Source organism: Monodelphis domestica, chromosome 6 (genome assembly GCF_027887165.1).
Source record: "Monodelphis domestica isolate mMonDom1 chromosome 6, mMonDom1.pri, whole genome shotgun sequence".
Lineage (NCBI taxonomy): Eukaryota > Metazoa > Chordata > Mammalia > Didelphimorphia > Didelphidae > Monodelphis > Monodelphis domestica.
This window is the reverse complement of record NC_077232.1, coordinates 1,749,685-1,772,400: the sequence shown is the minus strand read 5'-3', so window position 1 is coordinate 1,772,400 and position 22,716 is coordinate 1,749,685. Positions and strand designations below refer to the sequence as shown.

General features: G+C 45.5%; 1 protein-coding gene across 3 annotated transcripts in view; it reads right to left on the bottom strand.

The window, feature by feature from the left end:
• The window catches only part of LOC100016476 (zinc finger protein 260), a 35,154-nt gene extending 18,938 nt beyond the window's left edge, over positions 1-16,216 (bottom strand). Inside the window, exons 1-5 of one of the 3 annotated variants that reach the window (XM_056801129.1) lie at positions 13,516-16,216; positions 13,194-13,353; positions 12,042-12,239; positions 9,909-10,100; positions 9,113-9,165 (exon numbers count right to left, since the gene is read on the bottom strand). In XM_056801129.1, the coding sequence (XP_056657107.1) occupies positions 9,113-9,165; positions 9,909-9,978 (123 nt within the window). In that variant the 5' untranslated portion in view covers positions 9,979-10,100; positions 12,042-12,239; positions 13,194-13,353; positions 13,516-16,216. Of the gene's footprint in view, positions 1-9,112; positions 9,166-9,908; positions 10,101-12,041; positions 12,240-13,193; positions 13,448-13,515 lie in introns of those variants that run through there. The other 2 variants (XM_056801130.1, XM_007497770.3) reach the window with 2 other exon arrangements.
• Positions 16,217-22,716: the final 6,500 nt, after the last annotated feature.

Genomic DNA, 22,716 nt, shown 5'->3' with positions numbered 1-22,716 from the left:
CACTTTGGCACTAAGGGTATCGTAGAATCTGTTCAAAAGGTCTGGATAGCCCCTGATACAACCACCATAATCTCTAAAGTCTGTGCAGCCTGCTCACTTGCCAGGCATACAACCAACATGCTTTACATGGCAAAGTTTTGGTGGATGTCCTCTGGCTTATATACCTTTTGAGCATTTACAAATTGATTTTATTACTTTGCCTAAAGCTGGACATAACAAAGTTTATCTGGTCATAGTGGATCAGCTGACCAAATGGTTGAAAGCATTTCCTAGTGCCCGAGACATAGCGGCTTTTGTTGCTAAGGTGCTCTTGAGGGAGATCATTCCTCTCGATGGCCCACCAGCACTAATTGATTCAGACAGATGAAAATACAGTCTGGACTAATCTTTGAGATTTTATTCTCTTCCCTTCCATTGGCTGTCTCCTACAATCAGAATGTTCTCAATCTTTGTGGCCTCTAAGCATTCTTCAATTCTCTGCTAAATTTCCACTTTCTAAACAAATGATTCTTGGTCAAAGCCTTCCCTCTCACAAAACCTCCCATAAATGTTTCAGAAAGCTTGTTTAAAAACACACAGCTATAGATTTATTTATTCCATCTGACTGAGAGGGGATCTGGAAGGCATGAAATGTTTCTTCTTTCTTTGTTTCGAATAGTGCCTGGCACAGAGTAGGGCTTTTCTACATACTGACTAACTAAACCAAAGAAATGTTAAAGAGGAAGGAGACAGAGAGAGACTTGGGAAGACTAGTATGACTTGAGGTTCACAATTGTGATATCTCTCTCTCTCTGGGGAAAAATCTCTCAAGATGCTAGTCTATTCAGAAAATCCAATATGAAAGGAGTCAGCCTTTCACTCACCATGTGTCAGTTCAAAGGAAGAGATTTTAGAATAGCCTCACCAGGAACCAGGTCAGCACATTCTTCACCAGCCTCCACTTCAAAAAATGAAGAAATGCCAGTACAGCTCCACTCAGGAAGTTGTTACTCCCCTTTAAAGACACTTTCTCTTGCGTCACTTCCTGTGCCTTCCCCTAATTCTATGTCTACCAATCACAGTTGAAGCCCTGCTTTAGGTCTGCCCAGGAGGCAGTCAGTCAATTCTGATTCATCACTCACTATCACACATAAGGGTTACATACCTCTCACTTAATGATTAAGTGGGATGTTTACACTTTTGGTGAATAGATCCAAAAATGGGAAGATTTTCCCACTCAGCTTTAAGTAGGGTGTTTACACTTTTGGTGGTTAAATCTAAAAATAGGCAGGGGTTACAATTTAATCTTCACAATCAGGGGAGAGTTAATTATTTGCATTTTCACAATCACTGGAGAGTTCAATTTAATCTTCACAGGTGACCTTGGAAGATTCTGGCAAGTCCCAGGGAGTCATGTCTAGTATTTTTACACCACTGACCCATCTCTCAAAGAGGCCAGGTTTGCTATCCAAAGTCAGTGCCTTGGTCTTGCATTCAAAAAAGAATCACTTTTTCGTCTATGGAGAAAAGGAGGGGTGGGACATTGCTGATCCCTTATTATTCATTATTCCAATCAATCATAGTGTCTGCAATTATCTCAGCTCCATTACCAATCATGTTGCCTGTCTCTTCTTGTTTGGTACATTAATAGAGGCAAACCACTGATCCCTTTTATTGATAAGCAGCATTCCCCTATGTGAATAAGGGGATGTCCAAGAGCAAAGAGAAATATGAAGTTTGAAGAAGATGCTTCAGAAGAAGTGCAAATGGAACCTTCACAAGACGTGCGGGGGATGGAAGAGTTCCATCAAGGTTGAAATGAAGTTGGAGCCAGAGAGAAAAAAATCTTCTTCTCTGGGCCTCTGTGGAGCTGGGTAGAAAAAGTGCCAATCTCAAAATCCTTTTGCTTGAATTGAATGAAGATCTCAATTATCTACTGAAGCTAATTTTGGGATAAAGACTTTTTTTATGAAATCCTCAAGAGTTATATTAGGATAGAAATATTAGGGATCTTCCTCTTTCCCTCTGCCATTTCTCTTCCTTTCCTCTTCTTTCAACAACCCTATATTCCAATAAATTAGACACCTTGAGTTATACCAGAGATTGATTCAGAGTTTATGTAGTAGGAAGGGAATTTAAATCAATCAGTTAAGAAGGAGGCTGTAGGAGAACAGACTTATCCTGTAGTCTAAACTGCCTGACTCCATTGATAACAACCCAGCTCAGTGAAAGAAAGAAGTGCCACATAGAATTCAGTCCTCTAACAGCTGTTGAGTGTTTCCTTCCTTTTTCTAAGTCTCCCTAGCTATTACAATTTGGCACACACCCCCCCGGGGGGTGGGGGGGAGGGCAGCTAAATGGCTCAGAGGATTAAGAATCAGGCCCAGAGATGGGAGGTCCTAGGTTCAAATCTGACCTCTGACACTTCCCAGCTGTGTGACCCTGGGCAAGTCACTTAACCCCCACTGTCTAGCTCTTACCACTCTTCTGCCTTGGAGCCAATACACAGTATTGACCCCAAGACTGAAGGTAAGGGTTTAAAAAAAAAACAAAATAATTTGGCACCCCAGGAAAAAGCCAGAATCCATCCCAGGCAATTGAAAGGAAGACTGTCAGTTGGAACCCTAAAACTAGAGTAGCCATTTTGAAGGGCTAGGACAGAGGAGTTTGGAAAAGAAACCATAATGCTGCAACTTATTTTCTGGGCATCTGTGCTCATGGCACTAGCTATTTATTGGGTGTATTGTATAATCTACAATACTGTTACAAGTGTCATAATGGATACAGTTTGTCAAGTGGAGACCCAAATCGACATGATCCTCATGGCCACCATACAAACCGTCTCTTACCTAAGATCTGTTTTAAGGATGCTATCACCAAGGAATTCTGCACAGATACTAGTATTAGACAACAAATTAGAAGACTTGTTACAGAAAATGTGTAACGAATACTTGGCAAGAAAGAAAAAGGATAATGCTAGGGAAATGGCAGAAACAACTAAGGATATGGTTGGGGATAAAGTTGATTTAGGAAATGATAAAGGCAAGACAAATGACACCATGGTTAAGGAAAAGGTTTCTGACAATACAAAGGACAATAGCAAATAGGAAAACACAATTGAGGTCATAGGGGCTCATAAAATCCTGCCTTTTCATGATGTGACAAAAAACACTGATGGAGCTGGCATTTTATACTCAAAAGGGCACAAGTCTTTCACCACCCAAGACTTGGACTACCTAAAAAAAGGATTTCTGAAATTCTGAAACCTACAAGTATCTCAAAGAGCTGAAACGGGCATTCAAAGTTTATAAGCCTGATTTTAATGATATTGATCTTATTATGAAAGAGGTATTCAGGCCCGATGATTAGAGACAGTTTATAGAAAAGACCAGGCAAGATGAGAGCTTGACAGACTGGCCTATGGCACACAAACATGAGGATTTCAAATTCGCTAGACTAGCTAATTTCACATATCTTAAGAGATGAAGAGAAGACCTCTTGCAAGCAATAAAGTCATTTTGCTCTAGACAGAAGGCTTGGAGCAAATTTGACAGGATGGTATAGGAAATGAATGAGCACCCTGCCACTTACATTGACAGACTAACAGAAAACATAGACTCCATTATAGGAATTAGCTAGGACTCACAAGAATCAGTGGCCCATATCAGAAGGCAGTTTTTGAAGGGATGCAATATGCAATTAAGAAATTTCTTCAGGAATTTCTTCCCTAAGTATGACACCATCTCTATTTCTGAACTAAGGGACATAGCAACACACCTCTATGAAAATCAGAAAGAGCAGGAGAGGGAGAAAGAGGAGCTTAAACAAAAACTACAAAATACCAAAGACAGGCTGAGACAAAAGGAAATTGAGGTGAAAAGCCTAAACACAATCAAAACATACTGTAGACCTTCTTACCAAAATCAAAGGGGTCAGAGAGAAACAAGGAAATGCTTTTTATGCAACAAGGTCGGTCACATAGTCAAAGATTGCTATTTAAAAAAGAAATATGAATAACAGAAACACAAGAAATCAGGCAAATAAAAAGAGCGAGACTTATAGGAATACTACCACTTGCTGATCGCATTGCTCACTTAAAGAAATGCCAGACTTAAAATCTATGCAGGAAGCTATACAAAAAGGTACAAAACCATGCTACTCTGATGTTGTGGCAAAAGGGAGATATACAGAATGAAACCAGGACCCTAAGTTGTTAAAGCAAAAGATTGTGTATGGGAGAGATGATTGGACTAGTGTCAACAAGAAGAAACAAAAGGGATTGAAATTAAAATATAAAAAGAGAGATGTTACAAAGGTGGTACCTGGAAATGAATTTATAGGTTCTGTGAGAGTTTCCCCTGAAGAATCAAAGCAAAACATTAGTAAAAATCAGAGAGAAGTTATGGAGATGGAAACAGAGATTAGAAATACAATTGCAGAGATGAAACAAGATGTAGAAAGGTCAGAAACAGGGAGCATAGTAACTGAACAAAAGAAAACCAGAGAACAAATTAAAACATATCTGGAGAATTTCTTTCAGTGCAGATTTGGTTTAGGGGTTGATCAGAGAAGAAAATGTTATAAAAACTAGCATCAACAACACCATAAGTTGACATCAGCAAAAAGGAAATAAAATCACAATTCTCTAAACCAAGTCAGCAATGTGAAAGCAGAGATAACTGTTACTAAAACAACTATAACTGTAGAAACTGAATACAAAGGCAATACTTTCACAGAAATGAACAAATTCCAACTGGGACTAATTGAAAGGACAAAAGGCTGCTTAATGCAAAACTCCTGTAGAAAAAAGGACTAGTTTGAACCCTGAAACTAAAATATTTCATCCATTACAGTATAACAAAGAAAATTCAAATTTAGGTGATTATGCATCTGGGTAAGGGATTGATAGTACAAATCAAATTCAAATTCTTGACAGGTTGACATCATTATCAGAATATGCAACAGAAAATTTGCAAATATGAATGGAATGCAGGACATAGCAACTGCCAAGGTGGCTCAGTGTTCAAACAGCCAGCATGAACTCAAAGTTCTAAATACAGGATACATGTCTGATCCTCTGAGTGAGGCAGCTATTCATGGTTTTGATTCATTTTCTCAGTCAGTGAAAACACCTTACAGAACAGAGTATTAATGGAGATCAGTCAGGAAATGAATTAAACCAAGAAATTTTAATTAGTCCAACCATACAGAAAACAGATGATGTAGAGGCAGTGCAAATCAACATGACGGCTGGTTCGTTAACAACTCAAACATCTGAACCATATGTATGGAGTAAAGTGGGATAGAATGAATACACAGATCTCAGTGATACAGGGGAAAGTGCAGCTATACTAAAGTCATTCCCAGAAGATAACATCATAGAGGGAATGGTTTCTACCTCTACAGATTCAAAAGAGGGGGCATATGAACAAAAACCTGAGATAAAAGACATGGTAGAACCTGTGTACTTTAGAAACAGCATAGCATATATTCAGGAAGCAGTAAAGCCTCAAATATCAAATCTGTCACCACAGAACACAGATCGAGAGCATATTACTGGGCAACAACTAGAAAAAAGAATTTGGATATATATAAATCAATGACATAGGGTTAGACCAAGACATAAAACCTGAGTTAACAACACCTGACACAAGATTACACGGCACTGAAAAAAATTCACTGAAAAATCTGAAGATTATAGAAATCAGTGACCAAGAGTCAGACTCTGACCTGGATGACACAATTCCAAATGGTAGAATAATAGTTGATCAAAACAGTGATGAAGAACAAGAACCCTATGAATACATCAAGCTTTATGATGAAGTTCACAGAGATGGGGATGTGTGGGACACAAATTGGCATAGTGAACACCTAGATTCGGAAAAAAGCTTTTCTGAATATGATTCTGATGATGAAGCAATTATAAACATAGGAAACTCTTTGTCAGTAGAGGAAATATTTACTATTGCTGGAGTCAATAGTTATGAAGAATTTGTAAAGACTTCAGGGGGGACAGTGACAATGCATTAGAAAAAAATATACTAGAGAACAAACTGGAGAAGAGATAGATATTATCACATCTATTTCCTCTAACCATCAGCATCATAACATAACAAATTCCATCTGTTGAGAAGACTTCAGACCAGGATTAGTTTCAGTTCCATAGGGTAACATACAACACGAAACCTTATGAGAACCCAGGCTAGTACTAGGTATAAGATCTGACATAAGAACCAAGAAGAAAATTTAATCAAATCAGGAAAATCCCCATAGCTCATATTGACAAAACCATAGCTACATAATTGAGACAAGTCCAAAAGACCCCAGTAAATGAAGATGGGAAACATCTAAGATGCTATTGAAGCACTTTACCCACACAGGATGACACCATTAATCTGTTATCAAAGGCATTTAAAGCCAACTGACAGATGAGAACTGTATGATTGAAAATCTGTTACCCTAAAAAAAGAACTACATATCCCAAGAGCCCATTGACTTCCTGTCATTACATACTTCTTGTAGACAGAGGATAAAGGACGTGGGCTTTGGAGGCTCCTTCTCTCTGATGTAGAATCAGCAGTGATGGTGGTGAGTGGGGATGGCTAAAAATGGCTAATCAGCCATGGGCACATGGTCTTTATTTTGTATCTTCTTTATTCCTTGATTTCTAATGATCGTTAATAAATCTCTTAAAATATATTATTATTGAGATTTTTACCCATATCACTCATCCTCCCCTTAAAAACCAACCTCTACAGGGGAAAGAAGAGAGGGAGGGTATACCATGAAGATATTACCTAATAGTTTCAGGAATCTCACAAGAAACAACATTATGGCCAGTGGAATTCCTTGTTGGCTAAGAGGGAGACTGTTGGGAGTAGGGGAAAGAAAGAGCATGAATTATGTAACGATGGAAAAATATTCTAATTAAATTTTTTTTAATCAATTCTTTGGGATTGTCTTAGAACACTGTATTGCTGACAAGAGCTGAGTCGTTCACAGCAACTGACTACACAACATTGCTGTGATCATATAAAATGTTCACCTGATTCTGCTCAGTCTTTGCATCAGTTCATGGAAGTCTTCCCAGGTTTCTCTGAAATGATCCTGCCTGTTATTTCTCATGGTACAACAGGATTACATTATAATCACACACCACAACTTGTTCGACCATTCCCCAATTAATGAATATCCCTCCATTTATAATTCTTTGATATTACAAAAAGATCTGCTATATAAATATATTTATATAAATAGGTTCTTTTCCTCTCTTGAGGATCTCTCTGGGACACGTGCCTAGGTTAAAGGATATGCACAGTTTTAAGGTTCTGGGGCAGTTCCAAATGGCTCCCCCAAATGGTAAATCAATTCACAACTCTACCAACAGTGCATGAGTGTCCCAGCTTTCACACATCTCCAAATTGATCATTTTCTTTTTCTGGCACAATGGCAAATTTGACAGGCATGAGATGGTACATCAGAGGAGTTTTACTTTGCAGTTCTAGGACACAAATTCTTAGCCAAAATTGAGATTAAGGCAATTATAGAAGTTTGATTACTTAAAACAGAAAGACTTCTGCACAGAAAATACCCATGCATCCAGGATAAGAAAGAAATTGAGTGAATGAGAATAACTTTGGGATCCAAAGAGTCTGGTATCCAAGAGAATTTGCCAAAAAAGGGCCAAAAGCCACTCTCCAATAGACAATCAGGGTTCTGAACAGAATTTTCAAAAGAAGTGCTGAGGATCCATGGCCTCATGGAAAATGGTCTAAGTCACTAATCAAAAGAAACAGGAACCAAAACACGGCTGAGGCTTCATATCATACCCTGCAGATTGCCAAAAAAAGCTAGGAAACCATCAGTGTTGCAGGGGGTTTGGGGAGGGCAGGCACACAAACATAGTGATAGTAGTTATAAAATGGAAGAAATTCATGAAGATCTGATTTCCAATCCCACCTCAGACACTTACATGCTATGCGACTCTGAAAAGTCACATAACCTCTGTTTGCCTCAATTTCTTCAATTGTGAAATAATGAAAATAGGAACATTCACCTCAGATGGTTATTATAAAGATTGCTGAAAGAATATTTTTAGGAGAACATAAACATTCCAGTCTGGCTGTATCCCTTTCTTTGCCACTGAGCCAGATGCCTTTGTGACAAGACCAGGATGTCTCCCTCAGGACCTAGCTAACCCTATTTGCACAGCAAACTCCCAGGCCTTCCAGAAACTCGACTCTTTCTCTTCAGCTTCTCCAACAAGGGAAGGACTAGACCAGTGAGGACTTTTACTGAACAGAGAAGGAATGTTTCAAACTCCCAGTTCTGATACAAACAGCTCTCTTGAAGAGCACTCAAAGCTCCTCTTCAGAGAAAAAGGATCCATTTCTGTGTAAGGTCCCTTCCTGAGCTCACCCCAAACTCCTCTGACACTTTCTGGGTTAGGGAGCTCAGTAGCAGAAGGCCTGGGGTGGGTGCACACTCTGGAATGGATGCAAAAGCCATAGGATAGCTCTCAGGATTCCTCCCCAGCTGCCTGATTCTGGCTGTCACTAGCAAGGACTCTGATCATTCCCGCAAGAGGATCTAGTGGCATATAAGGACCTTCCAGCTCCTTCCTATCTCCTCACACATTCCTCCTCCTTCTCTGACCCAGGACATAGTCTCTTTGCTGATAGTTGGGAAGGGAGGGAGGGAAGGAGAGATGGAGGGAGGGAGGGAGGGAGGAAGGGAGACAGACAGAGAGAGAGAGAGAGAGAGAGAGAGAGAGAGAGAGAGAAAGAGAGAGAGAGAGAGAGAGAGAGAGAGAGAGAGAGAGAGAGAGAGAGGTGAGAGAGAGTGTGTAAGGAAAGACAAAGGACTGAATGGTCATCCTGGGCACTCACTTGTGATGGGGAGAAATCCAACATTGGAAGCAGCACTTAGGGGGAACTATTGGGTTCTGAGCTGCCCAAGGGCCAAGGAATCACTTGAAAACCCCAAGAAGAGAGCCAGGAAGTTTTGTTGCTCCTGCCTTGGATGAGGGTACAGAAATGACCCAGCAGGAGGAAGGGAGCAGCTTTGGTGTCAAGAGCCAGGGAAGGGCATCATTGGCTGATGGGGCTCCAATCTGGGGCTGGAATGCACTTACCTGGGCTGGGAGTCTGTTCCTTTCAAAAGCCATTCCCTGGGACTCCAGGCTACCTGTAGAGGCAGCAAAGTAGCCCCAGTGAGTCCATGTGGTGAAGCTCCTCCATCTTTTCCAAGCCTTGTCTCCCCACTCAGGGTCCTGCCTCCCTGGCCCCACCTCACCCCACTTCTTGGCCCCCTGAATGGAGCTCCAGCCAAAGCTCTTCCTAACAGGCATCCCTTGGCCCAGGGAATGTCTGACTTGTCTGCACTGATGAGTAGCAGGAGCTGGCCTGGAACCCCAGTGCAGTCCTTCCCAGCTTTCCCCCAGAATAGAAAAGTCCTTTTTCCTTACTGTCTTTGGCCTCACTCTCTGGGCCAATTGCTCTTAATTGAACCTGAGAAAAAAGCTGTCCTGATCCCTCCTTGGGCCAGGCCCTGGCCTCTGAACCCTGAGCTAGAGATGAAGAAGGGACCCAGAGGGGCAGAGGTTTGCTCTTCCCTGCCCAGGTCCAAGGCTGCCCCAGGGAACTGCAAGGGGTGAAAGGCCACAGGAGTTACCAAAAGCCAGGCATACGTCAGGGGAGAGCCTTCTAACTACAGAGGGATGGAGGGGGGCAGCTTGGGAAGAGAAGAGGGTCTGAAGGGGCACATGAGGCAACCCCCACTCCTCTTCTGACACCTTCTCCCATCCTCCCAGACCCCCAAGAGGAAGCAGGGTCTTGGGATCCCATGTGGGATGAGCCTAGGCAGAGCCTCCAGGGCTCCTGAGGCAGAGCCCTCCGCCCTCCTGGAACCCCCCTCCACAATAAACCCACCTGTTCTTGCGTTAGTAATTTTTTTCCCTCCTTCGAGGTTTTCTGGGCAGAGACTGGAGTTCTTTGCCATTTCCTTGGGCCATCTGAGTTAATCCTCTGCCTGACTCTCCCAGAGGTCAAACCAAGAACTGGGAGCACCCCGAGGGGAGCAGGATCTGGTCTTGTCTCCTTCCCAGGACGAGGAGGCCTGAACTGGAAGGAGGACAATCGAGGCTGAAGAAGCAGAGATCTCCTCCAGCCAGCCCAGCTCCTCCTACACACAGAGACTGAAGGAACTCTGCCCTGGCCTTGCCTTCTTCCCCAGGATGGAGACCAGGAAGACATTTAACCCAGAAGCCACCTGAGATCCTGTTGTTCTATTGCCGTCACTCTGACCCACCCCAGGCAGTGGCCTTCAGGGAATTCACTCAGATGTTGTCCTCCCCACCATGTCCTAAAGCTCTGCAGACCCCCAGTGTCTGGAGATCAGAGAAAGGTCCCAGCAACTCTCTCCCAGGGCTGAGGTCTGCTGAGACTGGAGTGGCCTCCAGGGGGGGCTTATGTGCAGAGTTCTCCATCACCCCATCACTTGCCCCGAGTATTAGAACTCCCATCATCATTCTCTGAGTTTGTAGGGTCACACCTCCAACCCATGTTACAGATGAGGAGCTGCAGCAGGACACGTTAAGTGACTTGCCCAGGGTCACACAGCTAGGAAATGCCTGAAGCTGAAACGGGGGGATGGAGGGGCACTAAGATTTGGGTCTTGTCCAAAGAATCAATGACTCAGGCAATGAGACAGCCCTGGAGATGGCAAGGCCTAGCCAGAGAGGCCTTGGAGTTTTCGGGAAAGCTTTCTATCCTGATCACTGACTTGTTTGGTGCTGGTAGCCCTGTCATTCCCAAGGCACTGAGGTCATTACCCATGATCCTCTCTGTTTGTCCAGGGAAGGGGGGCAAGCACACCCCAATGTAAAAGGGAACTAATAATAAGCTGACCCCCCAGAGTAACTTTGGGTCTCATTTTGCTCTCTTCTAGGCATACCCTAGGGAAGGCAGCGATGGGGGAAATGGAGCAGGCCTGGACCTCATCTCTAGTGCCCAGGGAACTCACTGAAAGGCCCTGGGTTCTGTCTGAAGACTGCTGGGAGGAGTTTTTCACAGCTGTGACTCTGAGTGTCCCATCTTTCTCCTATGAAAGGAGGCCTCCAATAACCCACAGTGACCTTCCCTGTGTCCTATGGGCTGTGTATGGCTACTTGGCAGGGCCAAGGCGGTGGCCTGTATGTGGTCAAGAGGTCAATTTGGGCCCAATTTAACAAAATACTAGAGTCGACCAAAGTCAAACTCCTGCTCTGGGGGAGGGCAGGAAGGGGCTGCAGGAGGACTCAAGTACCTGCTGGAGGAGCCCTTCTGCTCCTTCCTGGAGGCTCCCTTGGACTGGAGGAGTGTCACTGAGGTCCCTCCCAGTGCTCCAGGAGGAGCTCCTCCAGCCAGGAAGCCAGCAGCAAGTGGCCCAGGCCAGGCTCAGGGGACAAAGACAAAACAGGGTGCTGCCAAGAAGAGAAGTGGCTTGTCCTGTGTCCTCGAATACAGCCTAGACCCACGAAAAGCACAGCCTTTCTGGCCACTCTGTATACCCAAAATGAGTGACTTAGGATCAGTACTAAGAATCTGAGGCAGAAGTGGGCAAAGGGCCAGGCACATGGTGTGAAGAGATTTCAGAGGAAGTGTCTGAGGTCAGATTGGAACCCAGGTCTTGCCCACTCTGGGTCTGGCACTCTCCCCTGTGCACCCAGGCAGCACAGTTGGGGTTCCCTTGGCCAGAGGATAGTCCTCCCTGTAAGAAGGCACTCCTCCTCCCCTGAGCCCCACATCCCTGCCTGCAGGGCCTTCCTGGTACTCTGTTGGCCTCCAGGGCTCTCTTCCCCCTTCCTGCCAGCCTCCATCCAGCCCTTGAGGTGACTATCCTCCCTTCCAGTTTGCCCTGTCAGAGGGTGGGGGACCCCCATCAAATCACCCATGATGTTCTTTGGCACCCCCAGCCCTAATGACCCCATCCCCCGCCTCCCTGGGCTTTATCTAGGGGGGGGGGGAGTCCAAAAACAGCTCCTCCAGCTGATAAGGATGATGACAGAAAACAGCACTCCTTACATTAGTTTAGAGAGAAGTAGAGAAGCTGGCTTGAGAAAGAATTGGAGTTTCAGACAGAGCTGAGACTGTCAGCTTCGAGGCTGGCCGGTTTGCTGTGACAGTTACGCTCTCCGGGGGTGGCAGTTGGTGTCTGGCAGTTGGCAGTCACTCAGACTCAGACTCTCTCCTGTCTGAGGTAGAAGGAAAGGAGGGAAAGACCTGAAGGAATTAAGTGTTTTCTTTTTCCAACTTTCAGGCCGAGCCTCCCTCCTCCTCAATCCCCTAAGATGCTCCTTGGCAGACCCAGCCCTAATGACCCCCCCCCCTCATCCTCTGCCCTGGGACACACCAGCCTCCTGAGAGGTCGATGAAGAGCACCTCCAGCTCTTGGCCAGGAGCACCTTCTCTGGCTCTCCTTCCCCAGCTCAGACCACTGCCCTCCCTGGCTTCCCTACAGTCCAAAGGACAATCTCTCCTCCTCCAGGAAGCCCTCCTGAACTCCTCTTGGCTCTCTGCCCTGCCTCTGCAATAGGGCAGACTTGAGGTGACTGAAGCAGAGGCTGCCCAAGGGGCAACAAGGGACGTGCACGGGGTGGAGGAATTGCAATCTGAGGTCCCCACCCAAGACTGGGGTGCAGGAGTGATCCCCCTGCCAGGACAGGAGGGGAGGCAACAGGGAGGTGGGGCGAAGATGTGAGGAGGCCAGAGGAGCCAGGGGTAGGGAGGTTCCAGAGGGCACAAGGGCTGCTCCCACAGGGGCAGGGTCTGATCAAGGCAGACCTGAGATTCAGACAGCATCTTGCCTGGGATTCTGCTACCCTGCATGGGGTCCGGTGAGGGGGGGGGGGGCACTCTGAAGGAGAGGGAGGATGGGGGGCAGGGGAGCAAGAGCTGGGTGATTGGCCCTGGGCCAGGGAGGCAGGACTCCTGGGTCCTTACAGGGGGCGGTAAAATGGCACCCTGTTCTCATCTCATGGCCACCCCTCCAGGTAGGCCGTTTTAGCAGGAAAGATCCCAAAGGGAAAGCGAGAAACCGCAGTCGACCCCCATCTGAGAGTAGAGCAGCCTAAAGGATGGGAAATTCACAGGCAGGCAAGGCCTGTCAGGCTCTGCTCCGGCCCCACCTCCTTTCCGGACCCCAGCCAGCCCCGCCCACCTCCAGAGCCACAGAACCTGGGGGAGGGGCTCCCGACTTTGGGCTGATCTGCAGTCTCCAGGAATTAGCCTCAAGGAGGCACAGAGAGTTGGTCTGCCCCAAAGAGACTGGCAAAAAGAAGAATTCGGACTCGGGCCCACCCGGGGGTCCACGCTGCCTGGGGCTCCCGGCTCTAACCTGTGGGGAAGAGAATAATGTCCTCTGCTGTCTCTCCCGGCCCCCGCAGGAGTCAGGATCCTCTCCATCCGGCTCCTCCCACTCTGGGCCTCTTTTTGGTCCCCGTGTGATCGCCGCCCCCTTTCCCGCTGTCCCCCCTCCACCAGTTCACAAAGTACTTACCCGTTCATTCCGTGGGGTGCGCGGGAGGATCCGCGGGGGATACAGAAACAAGGCGGGAAAATCTTTGGAAGCCCAGGAGGTGGGGACGACTGGGCACAATCGTGACTTCCGGCTTCCTGCTTCCCAGAGGCCTCTGCGCTGCCCGTGGTTCCGGGGCTGGATGGGGGAGACACAAAAATACTCTCTTCTCCTCCTCCGCACTCTTGCAGAAAAGGAGGGGGAAGAGGATCCCGAGGATTAGGGTTAGTCTCCTTAGCCAAGGCAGAGGAGTGAGACTTATTGGGGGTCTGCAGGAGAAAAGAGCCACAGGAAGAAGGAAGGAGAAGGCCCCGCCCCTCTTCAGCTGCTGGCTCTAGCCACGCCCTTTCGCTCAGGATCTTTGGACACGCCCCTGTCCTCAGACATTTACCCAACCAGGTTACCACAGCAACCAGGGCCAGGCAAAGCACCTTCCTAGACACGTGGGTTCCGGCGGCTCCCACACTGGCTCTGAATAACGAAGGGAATCCCAGGGGCCAGGGCCTGTCAGGAGCCCTTGAGGACACCCCGAGGTTTTAGACACCTGTTGGGGGAAGAGCAATGTGCGGGCCTCACTCTGCCCAGGCGGGTGGGGTGAGTATGCACAGTAGCTCTCCCTAAGGAGCCCCAGCAGGAAAATCTTTGGAAGGGGAGGAGGGGGGAGGAGCACTGGGCAGGATCTGGACTTCCTGTTTCCCAGAGGCCTTTGCGCTGCCCTCTGTTCCCTGAACCTCTGGGTGACCTTCTCCCTGTTCTATCCTCCCGCATCTCTCTTCTGTGCCTCCAGTCTGAGCCACGTCACACAGTGGAGCTCTTTGTGGCCACATTGGAACTGAGGCCTCCCTGCCTCTCTGCCCAGGTCCCTGCCAGCTCCTCTGCTCCCCTTCCAGCTGCCTCCTGTTTCCACATAAGGGAAAATTATGGACAGAGTCCAGCCCTCTTTGAAGAAAATGCCAAGAACCAAACGTTCTGGTCCAGACTGGTTCCCCGACCTTCAACCCCTTCTCCCCACACTAAATGCTGGGGAGACTCTCCTCCAGGAGGCCCTGGGATCCTCCTGTAGGCCCTGCTTGCACCCCTCTGTCATTGTCAGGGTGAATGTGAAGTAGCCCCAAAAAGACCAAAGATGGAAAAATGAAAAAGAGATAAGCCCCTGTCCCTATTTTTAGAGAACAGACCTGGCTGTTTAATCAGATAAACTGGTTTCTGCTTAGCTTGGGGAGGGGGCCAGGAGACAAAAGAGGAATTTCAGGAATATCAAAGGGTCAGCAAACTAACTTTTGACTAAGTAAGGATAAACACTCCTTGGATAACAGCCCCAGGATGGGCTTCTTGTCTCCAACCTGGCATTCCTGTGTTGTCAGATAAGAACCTGGATAACTCTGTACCTATATAAGTTATCCTGTAATGTCAGTCTGACACAGTTTTCCATTAGGGAATTCTGCCCCAGCTGGTAGATTCTTTATTTCTCTCTTTTAGTAATAAATTACGGTTCCAATAATCGAAATTCTATGTGTTTGAACTCATTTGTGAAGTGTCCCACTTCAAATGGACTGGCTGAGAGACTGCATTGGGCCAAGGAGGATTGTAGAGTTCCCCAGGAGCAAAGGCAGAGACTCCCAGAGAGAACAGTCCAGGAGTCTCAGAGAGGTGTCTGGTAAGGAGGAGCAGGCAGGATGGCAGGACAAAAGCTGATCCCTCCAGGTCCCTGTGTCTGGGGCTTCAGCCTGACCCAGAACACTGACCCTCAGACACACTTTGGGAGTTTCTGCCAGAATGGACCTGAACAGGATGGGAAGGGCAGGTCTAATTAGAATCTATTTCCCAGGATTCTAAATCCCAGCTTCCCATGTTCCTCCTCCTGTTATGTCCTTAGGTTTTGGAGATAAAGTTTCTGTGTGACCCTGCCTCTCTCTCTTTTCCAACATACTTGGTAGGGAAAGCTTTCTTTATTCAGGTTTTTAGTTTTCTTCTTTTTCATTCTCTACTTCAAGTGATTATTAATAAAGCTTGTAAAATATAATGCTTGGAGTTATTGGATATTAATTTTAATCTAGTGGAGGGGGGTTGTTGCTTATTCCAGGCCCCACAGCAGGGTAACAGGCACATCCTAACCTGGGCTCCTGCATTACAGACACCAAAATAGCTCTTAAAATTGCCTTAATTTCCTCTACATTACAGGTGTAATCACTCTTTTCATTCCTGATACTGCTAAATTGATTCTCTTCTTTCTTTTTAAAAATTAGATTAATGAATACTTCATGTATTTTATTTATCTTTTCACAATACCAGCTCCTAGTCTTATTTTTTAGTTAGTTCTTTTACTTTCAATTTAATTAATTTCTACTTTGATTTTTACAATTTCCAATTTGTTCTTTATCTAAGAATTTTTTAATTTGTTCTTTTCCTAGCTTTTTAGTTGCATGTTCAATTCTTTGATCTCCTCTTTCTTTTTCTTGTTGCTGTAGACCAGTGGTTCTCAACCTTTCTAATGCCGTGACCCCGCAATACAGTTCCTCATGTTGCAGTGACCCCAAACCAAAACATTATTTTGGTGGCTACTTCAAAACTGTAATTTTGCTACAGTTCTGATTCAGAATGTAAATACCTGATATGCATTATGTATTCTCATTGCCTCAAATTGAGAGGTTGAGAACCGCTGTTCTAGGTAGTGGATTTGGGAAAGAATATAAATCACTCCATTTTCTTATACTTACATCATACCTCTGCCTTTGAGCCTGATGCCTCTTTGCAAGAACTGAATGTGTTCTTCAGTACCTCTTCTCCCCTTATTGGAGAAGAAAATTCTTCTAAGCCCTTCAGGAACTCATTTCTTCTCTTTATCCTCTCCACCAAGGGAAGAACTGTGCCCTTAAAATGCTAAGTAAAGAATAGGAACATACCTAGACAAAGAACAGGGAGGAAGTTCAAATATGATGGGATGATATCCAAAACAAACAAACAAAAATGCAAAACGAAATGAAGGCATAAAGACAGGAATACACTGGGAAAAGAGAAAAGAAGAGAAACCTGGGAGTAAATTATCTCACATGAGGAGGTGAGTAAGAAGCAATACAGTAGAAGGGAAAATGGCGGTGGTGAGAGGGCAGTGCTTGAACTTTTCTCTTATTGGAAGTGGTGCAAAGAGGGAATAATATCCACACACAATGAACTTCAGAAACCCATCTTATCATACAAGGAAATAACAAGGGGAGAGGGAATGAGAAAAGTGGGGGCTGGACAAAAAGGTTGGGTGAACTTGGGGAGCTGGTGGTCAGAAACAAGAATATTTATGTACAGGGAAAGGCTGAAAGGAGAGGAAGAAAAGGAGAAACAGGGGAAATTAAGATAGAGGGAAACACACAGTTAGTAATCATAACTGTTCACAGTTATGTGAATGAGAGAAAATCACCCATGTATACCCGGAGATTTTGTACTTTGCACTAACGACTGTAAAGATTAAAATTTAGAACTGAGGCAGTTAGAAATTAGTTTCTCTCTGCAAGGAGTATTGTATTTTTAGAGGTTTATTGAAGATTAAGGATTAAAGAAAATACAGGATAAGAAAGCACATGTCTAGGCCCAGAGGCCTAGACAACCTCACCTACATTACGAAAAGAGACCCGTCTGCTTGGAAGCTGCAACAGGAAAAAGAAGAGACTGGGAGACCCTTTGAATCATAATCTGCTCTCAGCCCAGGTGAGAATCCAGTGAGATTGCAAAGCATTCTGGAGAAGCGGAGCAAGGATTTCTGGGGATTGAAGTCCTGGATTCAAGTCTCTATTTTTACAGGACCCCAAATTCCTTTCTCTATTACCCAGAATGCTTTTCTCTTTGTCCACATTTGCATCTTCACATATGGGTTATAAGTTCTGAGGCTGTGCCTGGTTCTCTCTCTTCTCCATGAGCCAGGCTAGGTTAGCTAGCACCTTTTCCCTCTACTTTTTTTGTGTTAGTTATTATTAGTAAATCTTATTAAATAGAATACTTGGAATATTGGCTATTAATTTTAAAACTCATATTCCTGGCTTACGAGGACTGGATAAGATTTAAGATAGCTGAGATAAATTGTGTTAAGCCTGCCTTCCCGACATTTTGTTTCTTTTTTTCCTGTGCCCCACCCCACCCCTGCTGCTTTTCCCCCACCTTGACTCCACTTCTGCTGCTACTGTTCCAGTTAGCACTCCCTCCAAGGCCGCCCTACCGCAGAGGTGTGCTGGGAAGTCTAAGAGCTGCTCCGCAGCTGTCTTGGAGTTGAGTCTCAGCATCTCTTCAAAATTCAAATTTCTCTTTGATCCTGGTCATCCCCTTGTTCACACTTGCCCCAATGACCGGGGGAAGCCCAAGGCTCGGAGGCATCATCCTGCCTGGGATTCTGCTGGGGGGAAGAAGTGCGAGCAGCAGAGCAGAAATTTGGGTGTCTGGGGTCCAGGGGCGACCTCAGAGCAGGAGGCAGGACACCAGGATCCTCACAACTGTGTTACGATCGGATCTCATGCTGGTCCCTTCGTCTTAGCAGGAAAGAGAAGCCCAAAGGGGAAGCCGGCAGCCCAAAATCCCCACCCCAGCGAGGTGTCATCCAGGTGCAGCTTGCCTGGTTCGGCTCCTGCCCCTGGTCCTTTGGGGATCCCAGGCAGACCCGCCTAGCTCCCACTGTGGATCGTACGAATGCAGCACGAACAGGCACCCAGATGGGAAGTTTAGGAACCTTTATTACCGCTGGCCTTGAGGAAGCAGGAGAAGTACATTCGAATGCTGTCCAAGCAGCCCTTCCCTGCAGCCCTAACTTCAAGCCTAGGCTGGAATGTGTCCAAGTCCCTGGGAAAGCTGCAGGTTCCGGGAGCCTCGCAGGCGCCCCCTCGTGTTAACCATAAAAAACAGACCTACTAGAAAAACCACTATCTGAGGAAAGGGCTTTAGTGCTAACTTAGGCCTCCACATAGAGCTGCGCTAACAGAAAACAGAGTCAGAGGACTGAACTCCGGATGCTCTGGTCGCTGATTTCTGGGAGAGCCAACCTGGCTAGACTGACAACTCCGGGGAGCAAAAGAATTGGGGGAGCCTCTAGACCGTTTGGGGAGCTCCAGGGGCAGGGAAAGAAGACTGACATGACCACAGCTCTAAGGAAATGGGAGAGTTCAAACTGTACTGACAGGGCACAGCCAAGCTTGGGAAAGGAATCATAGCCTGAGGCTGGGGTCTAAGGGAAGGGGCTGCTTCCGATGGGGACTAAAAGGCTGGTCCCTGCCCAGGAGGGGGGTCTTCTTGGGAAAGGATACACTAGGGGAAGACGACCTAAGACAAAAAGGTACTGAGCATATGCTTAGCTCCACCTACCTGGGATCGCCATTTACCGCAGGGTCTATTATTCAGTCTGAAACTGCTGGCCTGCCATGCTTCAGAGGGGATTCTCACAGGAACAGGGAACCAGTACACGCTTTGGGATCTCCAACTTACAAGCTAGACCCAAAACTTGGGGTTGATCAGATCTTACTAGGCTACAAGTCTGGGGTTTCTAGATTGCATGTTGACACTAGGAATATGGTTTTTGTCTAACTCCCTGCAGGCTTCCTGGGCATGCCTGGGATTGTGGGGTTTTCTCTACTTTGCTCCTGCCTCAGGGTTCCTGAAGGGCTCTAACTTTGGGGGAATCTGGGTGTGTCCACAAACTGGCCCCAAACTGGCCCATGTGGGAGTTGGTCTGTCCCCCAAAACCCTGGGAAAAAGGGGCTCCAGACCTGAGCCCCTCATGGCAGGTCCATTCTCCCTGGTCTCTGCCAATCTCCCTCCCCCTCCCTTTCCACAGGCCAGGCCCTCAGCCTCTGGACCGCCCCCCCCCCACTTCCTGCCTTTTCTCTTGGGCGATTGCTGCCCCTTCCCACCCTTTCCTATACCAATGGCCCATTAGCTGTGAGCCAGAGGTTGGGGTTAAGGCTGGGGCAGCATGGCTTTTCTGCCTGTTTAATTGTTCCATGTTTTTTTTTCAGTTTACCATTCTGAAGTGCTTTTTCTTTAGTGCTGTCCACTTCCTAGAATTCAGAGATTGCCCAGGTCCTGGTGGGGTAGGTGGAACGGGGTGCTTTTCCTTGGTGCCATGTTGCTCCCTTATGACATGGAAATCCCTTCTCTCTGTCTACCTTTCATGCTGTGTCCAATGGGAGAGCCCCTTTGCTTGTCCTGCGTTGACTTCTGTCCTTTTGAGATGCTTTTTAAAGATCAGTTTGGAAGGACATTCAGAGCAGCTTCAGGATTTCCCTGCTACTACACCGCCATCTTGGTTCTGCCCCCGGAGATTAAAAATAAAAAACAGCCCCAAACCTTGACTTAACATTTTAGAGTCAATAATATGTAGTAGTTCCAAGGTGGCATTGTGGTAAGGACTAAGGCCATCGTCCAGGGGTCATACAGCTAGGAAGCGTCTGAGGCAGATTAGAACTGCAGTACAGAAGGAGGCAGATGAGAGATTTGCAAGGGTTTGTGTGTGACTCCGCAGAGCCTGGCACATGCACAGAACTCTATGAACCCCATTCTGGAATGGGAGGACTGCTTAAAAGGAGACACAAGGGGGTCTGTTGATTAATGGACACAGCGGAGGGCCGAGGGTTACTTCCGGTGGCCATTTTGTATCTGGCTGAAGGACATAGCTGAGATTTCCTGATAAAATCTTGGCGGTTCCTGGTAGCAAGAAATGTCTGTTTCTGGGAGCTGTGACATCTTTCCTCATCCTGACATTCTGTGTATATGTATGAGCAGCAGAGATCCAGCAACTCTATCCTGAAGATGAGCCCGACCAACTTGGCTCAGACCTCTGGCCTCTAGCCATCTTCACCTCACAAACTGTGTGCTGTTTCTATTTTTTAGTGCACCCGCTAGTCAGGATTTAGATAGCTAGAATTATCTTTAGGGAGTGAGTGTAGCCCCACCTATGTTCCATTAACCTCCTGTCTCTAGGCCAAACTTTCAATCCACTGAGCTACCCAGCTGTCCCGCTCTCAAGATATTTTTTGAAAGACAAAACAGGATGTATATATGCAAAAATATAATAGCTCTTTTTGTAGTAGCAAAGAATTGTAAATTGAAGGAATGCCCATCTATTTGGGAATAGCTGAACAAGTTGTGGTATCATATTGTGATGGTATACTATTATGCTAGCATAAGAAAGGATGAGCAGGATGACTGGAAAAATTTGGAAAGATTTACATGAAGTGATGCAAAGTGAAGCAAGCAGAACCAGAAGACCATGTGTTATATTCTGATGAACAACTGTGAATGACCTAGTTACTCTCCGCAATTCAGTGATCAAGGACAATGCCAGAGGCTCCTGAGGAAAAATGCCATCTGCCTCCAGAGAAGGAATTGATAGTCTGAATGTAGAACAAAATATACTCAAATCACATTCTTTCTTCTTTTTTCTTTGGAGACCTCTTCGACAAAATGACTAATGTGGAATATTTTTTACATGATTGCACATGTAAAATGTATATCAGATTGTTTGCCAGGGGGCTGGGGTGAAGAAAAAAATTAGAAAGAAGAATTTGCAACACAAAATTTAAAAAAACCTGAATGTTAAAAATTGTTTTTACATATAACTAAGGGAAAATAAAATATAAAGTTCGATATACTTAGTTTTCTTTTATCTTTTATATCACTTCGATTTGTAAATATATCTATACTCTTCCCCTATTCAGAAGTAGCCTTAGTGGTAACCAGCTTAAAAAAGAGAGAAATGCCATCAGTACAGTAATAACAACTCATCAAGCACCATCACCAGCAGTAGCAGCAATATACATTTACTTATCTGGTTCTTTGTGCCAGACTCTTGCCAATCATCAGAGATACAAAGAAAGATGAAGACAGTGCTTTGCTTGAGAACCTCTCAGTCTAAAGAGGAAGATAAATGAACCAGCTACGTGCAGTGAAAATTAAAAATGATTTTAGATGGAAAGCTTTAAAGTGGAGGCAACTGAGAAAGACTTCTTGCAGAAAGTGAGATTTGAACTGAGTCTTGAAGCCATTTAGGGGAACAAGGAGGTGGAGTTGAGGAAGGAAAACAATGGAGGCATGGTATAGAGTCAATGTAAAGGCATGAGGTGGAAAGATGGAGTGTCATGTGTGAGGAACAGGAAGGATATCAGTGTCACTGGATGATGGGAAGGTAGGTGAGGTTTTTTGTTTTTTTTTTTTAAACAGTTTGCAAAGTTCTTAAAGGCAAGGTTTTCTATTATAAAATGAAAGTAGCCTGTCTCAGGTATCTGGCTGAATTTGTCACAGGAAATGACTTAAAGTAGGCTATAGAGAATACGCTGGTGGTTTATAAAGCTTCTAGTGATGTTGTAGTGACAGAACTTCCACCAGTGCACTCCATCTGCTTAGGTCTTGCTCACAACTTTTCTGTATTCTACTAGGAAATTATTAATTTCCCTGACCATGCCTGCAGGTTGGCAAAAGCAGCCTTCAATGATGCAATTGCAGAACTCGATACACTGATTGAAGAAAGCGATGAGGACGTGACACTTATAATGCAGTTGTTACATGATAACCTGACTCTGTGGACTTCAGATATGCAGGGTGATGGTGAAGAACAGAATAAAGAAGTGCTGCAGGATATGGAAGATGAAAACTAGTGAGAGACATCAAAGCCAACAAGAGAATCCATGTCTGACCATCCCACTTCTCCCCAGACCCCCCAAACTCCCCATTGTCATTCACTGAGAACCACCAAATCTGACTTTTACATTTAGTCTCAGATTTAAGTTCCTGCCCTGTTTTTGTTTTTTTTTAAACAGTTTTCAAAGTTCTTAAATGCAAGAGTGAATATCTGTGGATTTTACTAGTCCCAGCTTTAAGATTCTTTTAAGACACTAAAAGAGCTGCATACAGGGTTTTTCAGAGGAGACTGTATTGTCTCCATACCAGATGTGGCAAAATAACCATTAGAAATGGATATTATTTTGGGGGGCAGCTAGGGAGCTCAGTGTATTGAGTGAGGCCTAGAAACAGGAGGTCCTAGGTTCAAATCTGGCCTCAGACACTTCCCAGCTGTGTGACCTTGGGCATTTAAACCCCATTGTCTAGCCCTTAGCACTCTTCTGCCTTGGAACCAATACACAGTATTGATTCCAAGACGGAAGGTAAAGGTTTTAAAAAAATAGAAATGGATATTAATTTGGAATGCCATTGGAC